The 17,162-nt window shown below is 41.5% G+C and overlaps 1 protein-coding gene across 1 annotated transcript in view; it reads left to right on the top strand.

The window, feature by feature from the left end:
• Positions 1–1,007: 1,007 nt before the first annotated feature.
• Positions 1,008–17,162, top strand: part of CAT (catalase) — a gene marked incomplete at both ends in the record, with an annotated part of 29,256 nt that continues 13,101 nt past the window's right edge. Inside the window, 6 exons of the mRNA XM_084230527.1 lie at positions 1,008–1,073; positions 12,466–12,637; positions 14,000–14,110; positions 15,020–15,150; positions 15,718–15,822; positions 16,400–16,525. Of these exons, the coding sequence (XP_084086653.1) occupies positions 1,008–1,073; positions 12,466–12,637; positions 14,000–14,110; positions 15,020–15,150; positions 15,718–15,822; positions 16,400–16,525 (711 nt within the window). The remainder of the gene's footprint in view (positions 1,074–12,465; positions 12,638–13,999; positions 14,111–15,019; positions 15,151–15,717; positions 15,823–16,399; positions 16,526–17,162) is intronic.

Genomic DNA, 17,162 nt, shown 5'->3' with positions numbered 1-17,162 from the left:
ATCTTCTTAGATATCTGGTAGGGTCTTCCTCTGAGAAAGGCAGGACAACAGTGATTCAGGGTCCAGGCTCTGAAATCAGAAGCCCAAGTTCTGACATTTAGCTAGCTTTTAAGTTTTAGGCAAGTTTCTTCACCTCTCTTAAGCTTCAGATTCTTTGCATTAAAGATGGAATATAACAAAACATTCATCAAAGGATTGCTGTGAAGATTAAATTAAATAACCTGGCAACCATCTGGCAGTGCCTAGTACCCAGTAGACTCTCTTCCTTGGATTTTACATTATTAAGACCACTAAGAACTTGCCAATGTTCCTTTCATTTTTTTAAGGCACGTTTTTCTGTGCATATCATTCGTGATAAAGAAAAAAAAAGTGACATTTGAGACTAAAATGAATGCTTATACTTAATTGCAGAATCAGTGCTTGCATTTATTTATTCCAAACTCCACCCATCCTTGTTGCAATATTTACATTAGGGTATGCCAAAGCTTCACCTTGCACAGAGGAATTCAACCCAGGAGTTCTGACTTTTAGAGAGCTGAGACATATTTACAGACGCCAAAGCCCAGCTCAGCAGGGGTTAAGCGTTTCCTCAGTACAAATGGCCACTAACCGCAGCGTGCCAAGGGGGCCAGAGGGAAGCAGATAACTAGGGGCCCAAGTCAGGTTCCCAGAGGTGGGGCCTCGTTCTGGGTCCTTCGATTAAGGGGTGTGGAGCGGGGAGGCGGGGCACGCCAAGCCAATCCCAGACGCTCCCAGCCCAGGGCCCCCCTCCCTCCGGAGTCCTTGCTCCTCGCCCCCCTACCCCCTCCCCTCCTTGGCGTCGCCGCGCCTCCAGGCGGCCAATCAGAAGGCGCCTCCTGAGGGGGCGGGGCGGGGCGGGGCGGGGCCGGCCGGGTCGGCGTCGCCTACTTTAGCCGCAGGGCGGTAGTTCTGGTCGCCTGTAAAGGGTGAGACGCGTGCGTGGAGGTCGCCGGCGACGTTCTGTGACGCCGATCGGACACGACACCATGGCGGACTCCCGGGACCCGGCCAGCGACCAGATGAAGAACTGGAAGGAGCAGCGGGCCTCGCAGGTGCACCCCGCGCGCTCGGGGCCCGCCCGAGGGTCACGCACGAAGCCTGGGCGTCCGCGATAACGGCCCTGGATTTCGGGGCGCTTTGGGAGTGGGGGTGGGGGGGCTGTACCACCGATCGCGGGCAGCGGGGGGAGGTGCAGATGGACGGTTTCATTCCCGGGGAGAGGTTGCTGGGCCTGCGGGACTTGTCAGTGGCGGGGCGCGCGTGTTTGGCTCTGAAATTTGCACTTTTGCCAGCTAGGGCAGAGGTCACAGTTTTAGGGGCGTAATGAAGGCGCGTGGGGAAAAGAGGCAGAGAGCTGCCGCTGCAAGGAAAGAAGTTTGGGGGAAGTGAGAACAGCTTTAGCTTTAACCTTGTTGTTCGAACAATAACTGCAAGTTTTAGTATTTGCTCGTGCCGTGGGGGCAGGGACAGTGTTTTACCATCTCGATGTGCCCAGCAGTTGTGGCGGTGACTACTACTTAGTACGCACAGCATGACACGAGTGGACAAAATAATGTTTGTAGCCACTATTTCTTTGCACTAAAAACCGTCAAGTCTGGCATATTAGAGCTGGAAGCTACATTAGGGGGTGGTTGGTGCATTTCTTCAAGCAAAATAATGTTGGTCGCCACTATTTCTTTGCACTTAAAAACGTCAAGTCTGGCATGTTAGAGCTGGAAGCTACATTAGGGGTTGGTTGGTGCATTTCTTCACGCCTTGTATTTGAGAACCTGCATGTGATGGGTCCCGTGCTGGGACAGGTGTATAATAAGTTCTAATGATGTCCAAACTACGTTGAGAAGCTCAAGGTCTGGTTTTGTAGACTTGACTACGGTAATCAACAGTTGATTACCATCACTGTGTTGAGGACTCTTTTTTTTTTTTTAAAAGATTTATTTATTTATGCATACAAGAGTTGGGGTACAGGCCAGAGACGCAGGGGGTGAGACAGAGCGGGGAACAGAACAGGCAGACTGACTCTTAATACAGATTATCTGTAAGGTGTAAAGGGAGTCACTGACTTGGCTTACAGGCTCCCCAAAGCGGTGACATCTGAGCAAGGGCTTTACTGATGAGTAGGATTTAGCCCACCGGCAGTGGGTGAAGCATTTCAGTTCTGTCCCCAGGGGTGAAGAAACTTCACGGGCATCCCAAGGTAGTTGAATTAGAAGAGAAAGCGTCTAGTCAGAGTGTTCTTGCCTCAAATTGGCCTAGAGGGTGTAAGGGACTAGCCCAGTTCCCATAGCTGCTGGTAAATAGCAGAGAGAGACTAGGGCTGTGCTTTTCCTCATTCTGCCCAGTGCTCTTGCTTAAAACCATAGTGTTCATGAGAGAGGGTGTTAATAGTCAGTGTCCATGGACTCCATTCTCCTCTAGGGACTTGGAAAATCTCTCATTCTGTCCTTTGTGATATGTTTCTTGGGTAGTTCAGTGTCTTCTTTTTTTTTTTTTTTGTGAGTTGTAGAGTCTTATTAAGCAAGGCATGCAGCTTAGTGGCAGAGTCAAGATTAGAACTCAGCTTTTGGAATCCAGGCTCTCCAGACTGAGTTATTGCTAAGTCCTGACTCACACTGAAGTTTTCTTGAGTAGTCGGTGAATTGGGAAAAATCTGGATAGTTTTTCATGTAACAAAACTTACTGATTTTTAAAGGACTCCTCTTTATTCGAAGACTAGCTGACTTCTTCATTGTTTGAGGGAATCATTAACTGTTGTTAAATCATTAAGATTCTGCTGTTAATTTACTGAACCTACTTGTTTATTTGAGAAACAGTGCACTCACAAAGCACATCTATAATAGTTGAAATACTGCTCTCCCCTCTGTCTGTGGTGTCTCTGCACTGTGTAAATCGTCCTTCTTTGAGTCACATTGATGTCTTGTTCCTCATCCTTAGCAGCTCTGAGTGTAAACTGCTTATTTCTTTGAGGTCATGCCTCTTCCCAAGACCCTCCCAAAGGAATTTTGCATGTGTCACAGTCTATATAATTTTCCAATTTTTTATTATAAATAATTTCAAACATACAGAAGAGTTGAAAGAATTGTGTGCAGTGTATACGCATAGACCCACCATGTAGATTCTACAGTGAACATCTTACTATATATACTTTATCATATGTTAATTTCATTTGTCTTTTTGTACAGTCATGAACCCCTTTTTGGGGGGGCTGATTTCAGAGTAAGTTAATAGGCTCTGCCCCTGACACTAAGCATACAAATGAACAGAGTTCAATGTTTATGTATGGTTTCAAGGTAATTTTATACAGTACGAAATGCAAAGATGTTAAGTGTTCTACTCTGTAACATTTTAATAAATATATATACCTGTGAATCCCATTATCTTATCAAGATATAGAAGAGTGACATCACCCTGGCTAGTCCTACTCATTTTCTGTAATCCCTGCGATCTTGCTCTGGGTTGATTTTTTTTTTAAGATTTATTTATTTATGCATACTAGAACTGGGGTATAGGCCAGAGATGCGGGTCGGTGAGAGGATTCATCAGAGATGGAGTGGGGAGCAGAACAGGCGGATATACTGAAATACACTGCTGAGCGGAGCAGCGGACGAGACAGGAGAGGTCTGCTGCGCCATGTGGGTTGCTCCCTGGCTGGGATCGAACTCGTGCTGCAGAGGCTGTGGATTGCTTCATAGTGTGGTGCTTAACCCCTTGCGCCACCAGAGAGGCCTCGGTTAATTTTTTTTTAAACCATCAATTTATGTGTAGCTTTTTTGTGTAGTTCCGCTTTACTTTAGCAAGAATGTTTTAAGATTAAAAAAAGGAAAGATGCTTTAAGATTCATTCAGGTTGGATACATCAGTGGTTTGTTCTTTTTATTACTGAGTGGTTTTCCATTGTATGAATAGGTATTTATCTATTTGTTTTGTTGCTGGACACCTGGGCTAGTTCCAGAGTTTGGCTACTATTAATAAAGCTGCTCTGAAAAGTCCTACACATCTTTTTATGCATATATGATTCTGTTTCTCTTAGGAAATACCGAGGAGTAAGAATTGCTGGGTCATAGGGTGTGTGACTTATGAGAAATTGGCTAATACCTTTCCAAAGTGGTTGTACCATTTTATAATCCATTAACATTATACAAGAGTTTGCTTTGTCACCTCCTGCCAACTTTTGGTGTTACTGGTCTTTAAATTTTACCTGTTCTGTGGGTGTGAACTGGTGTCTTACTGTACTTTTAATTCATTGGCTCTGTACACCTGTGATGCGGAGTATCTCTTCATATGCTTATAGCCCATTGGTATGTTTCCTTTGATAGATCCATTCAAATCTTTATCCTTTAAAAAATTTGATTGCTGGTCTTTTTATTTTGATTCATAACCAATATTTTGGATTAAATCTATGTGGCTATGTACTGTGATACAAGATCCCCAAATAGATGATTGTGTAAACATATTAGAAATATATGTCTCTCTCTTACCTTGTGGGCCAGAGTGGTTTGAATTTAAAGGGGGGAATGAGTATTTTGCTCCCCATAGTTATTGAGGGCTCCAGGCTGAGGCTCAGGCTGATGGAGGCTCTCCCTTTTTCAACACTTGACTTGGGTGTCACTGTCCTGTCACAGAAGGTAAAGAAGACGGAGGGGCATATTGAGAATTTCTGGAATTGATGTAGGTCACTCTTGTTCCATTGTCTGGAAATCTGTCTCACGACCACACCAAACAGTGAGGAAACTTGGGAAATATAGTCTGCGCTGTGTCTAGGGGCTGACCCTACTGCATTAGTCACACCATACATTGCATATTTGGTGAAAGTTGAGCCACCTATTTACATGTGGTATAGAAATGAATCAGTGACATGATTTTTTTTTTTAAAAAAAAACTTTACATTCCTTTAACCCTCTGACATTAAAAGCTCTTTCTGCTAGAAAATTATGACAGTAACAGCAGTAATGGGATTTCTTAAAAAAATGTTATCTCCCCTTACTTGGCAAATGCTTTTATATACGAGGTCAGCTCTTTGCCACTGCTCTCCTCCCTGTGCAATTGGTTTTTATTTTGTGCTTGACAGTGAGAGCTTTATCTTTTGGAACCACCATGAGGTCCCCCAGTTGTCACCTCCCTCAAGAAGCAGAGGCAGAATGCCGAGCTGGGTGTATCCTCTTTTGGAGCCAGATTGCCAGCCAAGGCAAAGGCAATTTTATTGGGTGATTTCTTCTTGTGGGAAGATTTTGTTGCTGACAAGTGAATTGGGAGTTTTATAATCTTCAAAAGTTAGCATTGAATCAAATTTATTCAGAGGTAGGACTTGGTTTCTTGATTTCTTAAAAATCTTGATTTCTCGGGGCCTCCCCTGTGGCGCAATGGTTGAGCGCTGGGTTGCAAAGCTGCCCACAGCCTCTGCGGGCGCTGGTTCGATCCCCAGCTGCTCCCCCGCCGTGGGAGGAGGGTCCCACATGGCTCGCAGACCTCTCCTGCAGACCTCTCCTGCCGCCCGCTGCTCCCCTCAGCAGTGTACTTCGGTCCTTCTGCCTGCTCTGCTCCCTGCTCTGGCTCTGGTGAATTCTCTCACCCTCCCGCGCTTCTGACTGTACCCAGTGCTTGTGTAAATAAATAAATAAATCTTAAAAAAAAAAAATGAAGGAAAAAAAAGAGAAAAGTTTAAAAAAAAAATCTTAATTTCTCTTTCTCTCAAAATGCATTGAGAGGAGAGAGTTTGGTTTTCAGGAATTTCTGCTCACTCCGAATGGAACTTCATGGGGACTTCATTGCTTATTGCTTTGAATGCCTGGGCTCTTCCGTCGAGATACTTAGGCTCACCTGGTAGCTGCTCATTCCATAAAAACCGGAGAATTTAAAGATTTCAAGTCTTACTTTTTAGATGGTTTCCTTATTGCTTAGGAGAGAGGTTGGCCTTACTCAGTGTCATAAGACAGAGCCTCTCAGGGTCTAAGAAGCTATGTACTTTTTAGGGTAACTTGATAACGAGGGGGAGGGAGGGAACGAGGGAGAGAGACAGAGAGCAAGAGAGAGAAACAGACCTTTTGGGAAGTGGAATAAAAAATTTAATGTTCATTTTTATTAACCAATATCTAAACCATTCTCTATTTTTCTCCAGACAAGAACAGAGAGGCTGATTGCAGAATGTAGAAAAAGTAGATATTAATTCCCCCCTCATTTTTGTTCTTTATTTTCTTTCTGTGACTCCTGTAGCTTTTACTATACGGAGTAAAGGAATCTTTGACTTTTGTGGATCAATTATCCTTGTTTCTTCCTCTTATTCCCAACTTACTTGAAATATGTTAGGACTCTGCTGTTTCTCAGTGCTTCCACGCTCACTAGTAAAGACTGCTGAAAGCCAGAGAAACCCTCCTAGGCAACAGCTATTATTCTGCACATTTGAAAGGTTTTATTTTTGATAGGATTATCCCAAATGTTTGCTTATTGAACACCATTAACAGTGTTTTGAGGGCCTCTCCGGTGGCGCAGCGGTTGAGGGCTGGGTTGCGAAGCTGCCCGAGGCCTCTGCGGCGCCGGTTCGATCCCCGGCTGCTCCCCGGCCACCGGAGGAGGGTCCCACATGGCGCGCAGACCTCTCCTGCCGCCCGCTGCTCCCCTCAGCAGTGTACTTTGGTCCTTCTGTCTGCTCTGCTCCCCGCTCTGGCTCTGGTGAATTCTCTCACCCTCCCGCGCTTCTGACTGTACCCAGTGCTTGTATAAACAAAACAAACAAACAAGCAAATAAATAAATAAATAAAACATGCCTCTATAGGAAAAAAAAAAACAAAACAGTGTTTTGATAATTTCTTGCTGGAAACATTGACAACTCTGCAAGCTAGGAGGAAAGACATGACATGTTTACTCTTGCACAAAATACTAGGTAACAGCCTTGCTTGAAAAAGAAACATTTCCCATGTGGGTGCGGAAGGAACCTTATTCAGTCAGTCTGTGCTCCAAGCACTAGGCGCAAGACCTTGAAGTCTCACATTTGTCTTCCATGTCAAAGGCAATTTTTTTTTTTTTTTTTTCCTGGCATGGAAACTTTTTCTCCCCTGGGATCCTTGCTTCTTTTCTGGGATCTCTTTCCTGGTATCTTTTCTCTTTCCTGGGATCCTTGGTATCACTTTGGATTTTCTTCTATCTTTTGCTCCCTTTCCTGCCAAATAGTTGAATACAAGCACAGTCAGCTCTTCCCTTGTCTGCAAGATCTTTCTGCTGTGTCTCAGGGCTGCTGAGATGGCCTGTGATAGATGCTCGCCCTCTACTTTGGTTCACTGAACATGTTTACCAAGATGTTTAGTTCTTTATCAAGAACACTGTTTTTTTCTTATTCTTTCTGGACTCTACTTTTTCCATTATATATTATTATTTTATTGAGTGCTAGTATCTTAGGTGGAGGGCGTGGGGTAACTTAGGTTTGTTGCTTTTCTAGTAAGGATAAGTGCCCCGTCTGTTTTTTTGAACACTGTTCAAATTCAAGTAAGGTTTACATATTGACATGGTTGACACATCTCTTTAGTCTTTCTTTTGCTTCCTTATGGTGGTTACAAACAAGTTGAGAGTGGTTTAGTTTAATCCAGTGATCAATGAAGGGCCAGGTTTCACAGTCACATAGGATCCAAATTGTGGCTTGACAACTAGGGCAGGTTTCTTCACCTCCCTTCTCATTGGCCTCCCCATATTTAAGATGGGATAAAAATCCTCCTTACCTTGAAGGGCTGTGGTGAGGCTTCATCTCTGTAATAAATGCATGTCAATTATTATATTTATATGTATATAAATTGTGTTGACTACCCAGCACATAGAGTCTGCACAGGATATGTTAGCTGTGCATTTTAACAGGAAGTATTGTGTTGTAGTTAGCAGTTTGGTCCTTGAGCCAGTCTGCTTAGGTTCAAATTCAGAGTCTTCTTTTTAGGTGGGTGACCTTGAGCAAAGGGTGTAACCTCTCTGTGTTCAGTTTCCTCTTCTAATACTTACTTCAGAGAGGTGGATTAAATGTGATAACCCAAGTAAGGAGTATAGGAAAATACCTGCATGACGCGCTATTATTGTTGTTTTGAGGCTTGAGTGGGTTAATAAATAGGACCTCCCCACTTTTTCCCCTCCCCATACCCAAGCTGAGAGATCAACAAAGAGTTAACAAGATGGGTGGGGTGGGGATCTAAACATCATGCTTATTACTTGATTGGAAAATGTGGCTTTGGCCAAGAGGCTTGCTGAAATTGCACCCCGAATTGAATTTATGCTGTGCATTTTGGCAGTTCTGGAGTTTACCAGGCCCACCCCCAGGACAGCAGGAGGAATCTGTGCTACCCAAGACTGCTGCTGACTTCCCAAAGGGAAAACGCTGTAGGCTTTGTGCAGGCCTGGGGCCTTTCCCTAAAGTGTCTAGGCAGGGAAGTCTATTCCCTTCCTGGGTCAGGGTAGGAAGACAGGAGAACTTCACTGCCACCCCCTCCCAAGTCACTTGGGGGACAGGTCAGTCTTTGGTTTCTGAACATGGGTGTGCACACTGTAAGGCACATGGTGAATTTTTGTTGAATAGATGTACAGTTTTCGGCAGTAATTGACTAGGAAATACCAAGTATATTCTGTATTGTTCTCTGCAATGGGAAGTTATTATGATTCCTTTGGGATTGAAAGTTAAGGATAGTTTGACCAATAGCTTTCTTTTTCTAATTTTTTATTGGAGTAAGATTGCATTATAACATTATATAAATTTCAGGTGTGCATCCTTATAACTCAGTGTCTGTGTACACTACATTAGTTCACCACGACAACCTCCAACTCAAACCTTCACCATAAGGTTGACCTTTCTTTTTTTTTTTTTTTTAAGATTTATTTTTATTTATACAAGAGCTGGGGTACAGGGGCCAGATGTGCGGGAGGGTGAGAGGATTCACCAGAGACAGAATGGGGAACAGAACAGGCAGACTGAGCTGAAATACACTGCCGAGGGGAGCAGCGGGCGAGACAGGAGAGGTCTGCTCACCATGTGTGTTGCTCTGAGGCTGGCGGGGATCGAACCGGCACTGCAGAGGCTGTGGACAGCTTCATAGCGCTGCGCTTAACCGCCTGCGCCTCCAGGGAGGCCCAGGTTGACCCTTCTTACCTGTTATAACCCCCCTACCTGCTATGATATTTTATAAGTTCTTGGAACTTCTATGAGCAAAGGGCACTAGTAATAAGTGTGTGCTACGTTAATAAAATATTTCATAAGAGAAAGCCAACCTTACTCCACCCAGAAAAATTTCTTCATTCATGTTTTAGCTCCAGCCAGAAAATATAAACAGCAAAGCCAAAATGGAATTTTCCTTTAACTTTGAGTTCCTACTCACTATCCTGGTGCCAGTTTTAACCAAGCCAAAGTAGACCTTTGCCAGTCTCTGCAGCAGTTTCATAACAAGTTTGTCTAAAGGTGTTTGCACAGCATTTAAAGTTATAAATTCAACCACTTTTTATTTTTTGGAAGGGAAATGAAAGGAGAGGAGAGAGGCTGTTGCCGCTTCCTCCTCCTACTTAGAAATAATCTTTCTTGCCCATTTCATATGGGACCATAATTTAATTTATTTGTATTTTCAATCCTCACATTCATTTTGCCCTTGTTGATATATTCAGCAACATGTCCAATGTCGGGAATATAGATGTAAAAGGAGTGGACTGTCTAGAGAGGCAAAACAGTAAACAGGCAAAGCATTTTGCTTTGTGGGGGTGCAGAAGGCACTCTTGAGCCAGCTCTAGGGGTGGCAGGGGTGGGGGCAGGTAGATCAGTCTAGGAGAAGCATGTCATGTATAATATCATGTGTAATGGCAGTCAGATAGATATAAACCAAGATATAAACATGTTAACAGGTACAAATGCTGCTTAGAGAGAAAGAGAGAGAGAGAGAGAGAGAGAGAGAGAGAGAGAGAGAGAGAGAGCTTTCTTAGAATTGTCTGGCAACAGAATAGGTTTTCTATCTTTGAAAAAGTTCTAAAATGATAGTTCATGGAATTAAAAAAAAAACCCAATAATTAGCAAGTTGGAGGGATTATCTTTGCTCATCCACACTTGTTATATGTAATAGGTCAACCCGTGCTGCAACTCAGCTCTTTGTGTGAAGTTGCTGACGTTTACGGGGCACCCAGCACCACCCATTAAGTGGCAATAATAACATTTCCCTCAGTGAGTTATTGGGAGACTTAAGTGTGATGACGAGTCTGAAGGTAGCCCGGATAAAACCTTGCATTTGGTAGGTGCTCCAGAAATGGTAGTCACGGAGGGGAGGGAGAAATTAGACACCATCAACTACATCTATTCTTTCTTTACCCTTGGGTTGGTTGCTTTTTGACAGGATATAGCCCCTCCATCATCTTATAGTGGGAGCTATAAGCAGGCATTGAGGGATGTTATTCTTCTTTCTGTTGCTTGTTACAAAAACAAGGGCGCAGGCTCCTGAACATAACTATAGGATGCTTTTAGTGGAGTCCTCCATGCTTCCTTCTCCAAGTCTGCCGGCCTGAACTGACTTGGAGGCCCCAGCCATGCCCTGTGGGGATATTGCAGTTCTCTGTCCTGGGATCTTTTCTGTCTCCTCTGCACTTCTTCCAGGTCCCTCTTCCCCATATTCCAGGACCACAGGTGCACACACTCTTGCACCCCTTCTGGACTTCAGTCAGTGCTAGTGGCCACAGTTTTACTATCAATTTTGAAAAAAAGAATTGATGCACTAAATACAGCTGCATTTGAGTTTTTTTTTTTTTTTTTTTTTTTAAGGCTGGGCTTTCATCCAATTTGAGGCGCCATTCATTGTAAAGTGCACCAGGGTTTCACATACTACTAAGAAAGAAAAAACTCGGCCAATCTAAACCCTGGCTCATTGCAGAGATGCCACGTATTGTAAGATAGACTCCAATTTCAGAGATCTTGAGATGTAAAAATTGCCCAAGTTGGTGATGAAATGTGGTGGTTTACATTCATTTAGGAGCCTGTGCTCAATAATGCCTCATTCTTTGAAGAATTTTCCCTCTGAGTTATAATTATTTCTTTGAAGTAAGAGAGTAGAGAAGTCTTGTCTAAGGTCTCCCTTCTTAAAAATAATTATATATGTTTTATGTGAAGTCATTCTAAAACAAGATGTTGTGCATACTTTCAAATAAAAATCTCAGTTGTCTCTAAGTTTATACAGGTGAGTGAAATGTAGGCATAGTTTAGGGAGTTTTTTGAAAGTGATCAAAATAGTGGTTCAGTAATATGGTATATTCATTAAAAATACTTTCGGAACTATATCTCCTTATTACATGAAAGTAAGTCATATTTTCATAAAAACATAATTTGAAAAACTGATAATCAGATAGAGAAGAGCCCTTTCTGATTTAAAATTATTTGAGGAGGAAAAAGAAGAAGAAAATAGAAAGAACAGAATGAGCTACAATTATATCACCTAAATGTTGTAATAGTTTCATTGTTATTTAAATTTTTGGTGGCTGAGATTTTTAATGGTGGCACAATTTGAATGTATCATCATTAATTAATTGTTCTTTTATTTTTGGACATTTCAGCTATCTCTAACTTTTACTACTTTAAATAATATCACACAGTGCCACCAATTGAATATAATTGAATGTATCCCTGCCCATGAGGACAGGAATTTTGATGTTTGCTTCCATAGGCCCAGCCCCTAGAACAGGCCTGTCACATAGTAGGCCCTCAAAAAATATTTTTTGAATGTTGTTGAGTGCATTTAGTGTAAATCGTAATGCATACTTTGTTCCTGACTCTGTTACTGCAGAGTACAAAAGGAAAGCTGGGGAGGTGATTAATTTGAGATGCCTACTTTGTAGAATTTTTAGAGATGTAGTTCAAATCTATCTTCCCAGGAGGTGCATTAAATAGCTGCTTTTCATTCCTTTTTGTCTTGGGTTCTTTAAAGAAAAACCCTTAATCTTAGCGTGTCCATTTTTACTTTCTTAGAACATAAAGTTACCATTGTGATCAGAGGACATTACCAGGTAATTCCTCTGCCCACACTGGAATATTATTATTTTCTAGAAACTTCTCTACAGTCTTGTACCTTTATTCAGAAATGATTTTTAAAATTTACTTTTCATGGTCCATTCTCCAGCCCCACCTCTTATTTAGTAAATAAGTGTTTAATGCATTAGCTCTTTTCACCCAAAGCCCAGTGGCTGTATCTGTAGCTGGCGCCAGTAGGTGGGCAATATTTTTAGCCATCTTTCTGCATTTAGAGCAGGTTTCTTAGCAGTTTGGTATTAAGACTTATCAAGGTTTCTGAAACCTGACTAGACATTTCAGGCAATGGCATTTTTTGTAATATTTCAGTACTTTGAACAAGGCAAATTTAAAGAGTTTGGACAGAGGGTATACAAGTTGCAAAATGATGTGTCCTATGATAGTGTGAGAACTTGGTTGACCTGACTCACCTGTTCTTTCTCCTTGTTCTCCCAGAAACCTGATGTCCTGACCACCGGAGCTGGTAATCCAGTAGGAGACAAACTTAATGTTATGACAGCAGGGCCCCGCGGACCCCTGCTTGTTCAGGATGTCGTTTTCACTGATGAGATGGCTCACTTTGACCGAGAGAGGATTCCAGAGAGAGTTGTGCATGCTAAAGGAGCAGGTGAGAGCTACCAGCGAGTGTGGGAGAAAGATGGTTTCATGAAACCATGGTTAAAAATCATTGCTCAAAGGGCCCAAGCACCTCTAATAAAAGTGCCTAATCTCTCTTCTTGGGAGAAAGGAAAACATGCTCATCAACAGAGGAATTAGCAATTCAATGGTGACTGTTTCCTTGGATTATATATAAAATGCTTAATGTTACTAAGCCCAAAGATAATCTTCCATTTCCTCTATTATGCAATTAAGTGAAGAAATAAGAAATTGGAAATACAGACACAAGTACACTGTAACTGCAAGGAGATTTAGATGGTTCACTAACTGGATAAGTACTGGAGTCAACTGTGTGAAATTGAGAATAGTTGTGTTAGGGTGGTGGGTTTGTGGAGATTTTCCCCTTTTGTCTAAAATGTCTTTAAAACTTTTATTTTTCTTTCATTCCAGAAATAGCAGATGGGGGTAGCGTTTAAAAGAAAGCTAAAAAATAAGAAAAAGAAAACTTGAAAGAAAAGAAGAACATGTTTTTCTTTTTTTTTTTTTTTTGAAAGATTTATTTACTTATGCATACAAGAACAGGGGTGTAGGCCCCCAGAGGCATGGGGGCTGAGAGGATTCACCAGAGACAGAGTGGGGAACAGAACAGGCAGATTGACTGAAGTACACTGCTGAGGGGAGCAGCGGGGGAGATAGGAGAGGTCTGCTGTGCCATGCGTGTAGCTCTCTGGCCGGCTGGGGATCAATCTCATGCTTTGCAGTGGCTAGAGATAGCTTGATAGTGCTGTCTTTAACCACTGTACCACCAGGAAGGCCCAAAACATGTTTTTCTTTTAAATGCTTATGTGGACTTTCAATTTCTTTATCTTCTCTTCTTCCTAGATCAGATTGCTTCCCACTCCAGGCTCTTTTTTTTTTTCTTTCTGGGTGGGATGGGAGGCTTTTCCTCATGACCTTAATATGCTGTTTGTTTCCACTTGGGCATCCTTACTAAGTGTTTAATCTATTCTTCCTTATCCTGTATTTTCTCCTCCTCTTTTCTCTCTTCTTTTTCTTTCCCTGTTCCAAAATGTATTTCACAGCCCTCTTAGGTCTGTGACTTTGGGTCAACCTTGGCTCAAGACCCCAGCCCTACTCATATCCTCCTCTTCTTGGCTCTCCCTGTGACCCATTCAGGTTAGCACGGAGGGATAATAGGGCTTTGCATTTTACTCATCATTTTGTGTTTGGACATTTCCTCTTCCCGTCCTAAGGGAAGCTCCCACAGGCCACGACTAAGCCATCAGTTTTGCTTGTCACCCAGATGCCTATTGAAGACCTGCTGGTCTGAGTGATGGTCTCACGATGAGGATTTCTGTGGCTTACTCACTAGGTGCCTTTGGCTACTTTGAGGTCACACATGACATTACCAAATACTCCAAGGCCAAGGTGTTTGAGCATATTGGAAAGAAGACTCCCATTGCAGTTCGATTTTCCACTGTTGGTAAGTCGGTCCGTTTGTATGACTGGTATTATTTAACTCAGCCATTTCTTATCTGTGGCATTCCTCATTTAATGTCAAGAAAAAACTTACCAGGAAATCAGCACTTCTGCTAATTATAGTAAAGTTTTATAGTAGAAAAAATACTTTCAGACATGGAGGAAGTTAGTGATAATTCTGTCTGTTGAAGTTTTAGGAAATCACACTTATCCCGAGGTTGTTGCTGCAACTCTGTAACATTTGGGAAGCATTTCCTTCCATGTGGTTGCTTCCAAAGGAAGTCCAGAATGGGAATCTTGCTCAATAACTTTGATAATATCTGCCCTTTACTGAGAATTACTCTGTGCCACTAGATGCTTTGCAGACAATCTTGCTGATCTGTAGATTTGCCCTGCAAAGTGGGATTAGTTCTATTTCGGAGAGGTTAAGTGATTTTTCTTGTGTTACAGAGATAGTAAGAAATAGATCTGTCATACTATGTCATGACATACAATGCATGATTCATTATATTTCTATGGTGGTGTTTGTGCATTTTCAAATTTTAATGCAAAAATAAATTAAGAATAAGAAGCTATATTTTAATTCATTTTCTTAATATTAACCTCATAATCTTGACAACTCACTTATTCTCTTCATTTACTATGTTAGTCTTTGTAATTATTCTCTTCCCTTATTTTAATTCAAATTTTAATTACCTATTTGAACAAAGTCTATCTTATATAGATAATCTTTTCAGCTGTTATTACAGATCCTCTCTTATTATTCTCAATTAATTCTTTTGTTTAATTTGCAGACAGAATTATCTGGTGGGTGGTAGGAATAATAACCCAGTACTAGCTCACTTCCTGGAAGTGGGTTGAGGAGGAGAGATGTCTCATTTTATGTCTCATTTTCCTCATTTGAATCTTCTAGCCGGAGAATCTGGCTCAGCTGACACTGTTCGTGACCCTCGCGGGTTTGCAGTGAAATTTTACACAGAAGATGGTAACTGGGATCTTGTTGGAAATAACACTCCCATTTTCTTTATCAGAGACCCATTATTGGTAAGTGATATGGCATTTGCTTTCCATAGATGTTTGATGATTTAAATTGATTTAAAATTCTCTCTATAGATTTGGCATTTGAGGAGAAGCACTAGGAAAGGCAGACACAAGAAAATTTGGACTGGCTAGATTTCCATATAAGATTGGATAACAGCAGTAGTTGTTAGATTTGGTACTGCAAGATTCATTGATTTAATGGGAACAGTCCAGCTTTCCTTGTGCAGTATGGAGAGGTTTTGCCTTAGAAGCAGACCAAGGGTGTCCACGTACTCTTGAGTAAGCAGGAGTGATGTGTGTGTGTGTGTGTGTGTGTGTGTGTGTGTGTGTTTGTACATTTTATTCCTTAAATAGATACTAGAACTTTGAGTACATTTTAAATACTTTAGGGTATCATTGGTGCTAGTTACATATATTGAGTTCATTTTATTTTAAGGTTGACAGCTTAAAGTTCTAGGATGAACTGTTCAGAATTATAATCCACAAACCTAGTAATCATCAGTGTAAAGTAAGACACTATAATTCTCATAAACTTAGTGTTGGTATCTTTTTTCTCTCTTTTTCCATTAGTTTCCATCCTTTATCCATAGCCAGAAGAGAAACCCTCAGACACATCTGAAGGATGCAGACATGGCCTGGGACTTCTGGACCCTGCGTCCTGAGTCTCTGCATCAGGTGGGGACACTTCTTTTTTGACCATAGTGTATCATCTTAGATAGAGCTGTGAGTTATGCCTCATGATGCGTTTTCCCGGTTCTGGCTAATTGAATTGATTTCTGACCTTTATGGGAGCCTTCCTCAGATTTCTCAATCTTGTAAGAGTTTTATGATGATTGATTTTGTTAATCTCCCTCCATTCTAACATTATTGATATTTAGCAATGTTAAGGATTAAAATCTCTAGTATGAAGTAAAACTATTTGTATTTATTTTAATAACAAATAGGAGATTTGTTATTAAAATAGAATGTGAATAATAAGTTAGGCTAGCTTCAGATTTGTTATAGTTTTTTTTTTTTTAATAAATTTTGATCCATGCAGTTAATGATGTACATATCATACTGCTTTAAAATTCTTCTGTTTGTTATTTTTTATAAATGATTATAATGGTAACCCTTCCTATGGGTGATTTGATGGACTAACATGTTCTATGTAATAAGGAGATTTCTCTGGAAACTTAGGAGTGTCCTAAAAATCTAAGATGTCTTGATTTAAACTGATAGATTTTTGGTTTTATTTTTCCCTGTTCCTTAGGTTGCTTTCTTGTTCAGTGACCGAGGGATTCCGGATGGACACAGGCACATGAATGGATATGGATCACATACTTTCAAGCTGGTTAATGCAAAGGGAGAGGCGGTTTATTGCAAGTTCCATTATAAGGTATATGTTGCCTTTGCGCATGGGGCTCTGGGAAGACAAAGCTCCCATCACCCAAGTCTTCTTACTGTTCTTGAGGATTGGGCTAAGATCACAGCATTCTTCACCTTTTCCTTATCTCTAGCCCCCTGCCCCTTCCAAGGGTGGGAACTACTGATCTGGTTGATCAGTATCTTGAATATTTTGTTGGCCACCTCCTGAGTGAATATGCTGCCCAGGTGGAACTCTCTCTCTTTGGTTTCTTTTTTTCATGTGGCCAGATGATAAGAGCATACAGCTGCTGTTAATAGTCAAATTTTATTTGCCTGGATTGACTTATACTTACCAAAAAGAGCAGTGTGACGTCACAAAATGATGTGTCTGGGACATGCAGGATGGTTGGTGGCTCTGTAGCTAGATCAGTTTGAACTCAAATCTTCCTTCTTGTAGATAACTCATTTTACTAAAAAGTTCTCTGACTCCAGTTTTGTTGCTGTAAAATTGGGATAATAATATCACCTGTGCATGGTCCTGGAAAGATTGGATTTCTTGTAGGTTACTTTATCCCAAGGCACTGAGGTAATTTGTCTGGATTATTCTGACCTAATATTGCTTTTATACTAAGCCCAAGGGATTCAATGAAAACCAGAAAGTTATTGTA

This window comes from Talpa europaea (assembly GCF_964194135.1).
Source record: "Talpa europaea genome assembly, chromosome: 1".
Classification (NCBI taxonomy): domain Eukaryota; kingdom Metazoa; phylum Chordata; class Mammalia; order Eulipotyphla; family Talpidae; genus Talpa; species Talpa europaea.
The sequence above is the reverse complement of the archived record's forward strand: the minus strand, read 5'-3'. Positions and strand labels throughout refer to the sequence as shown.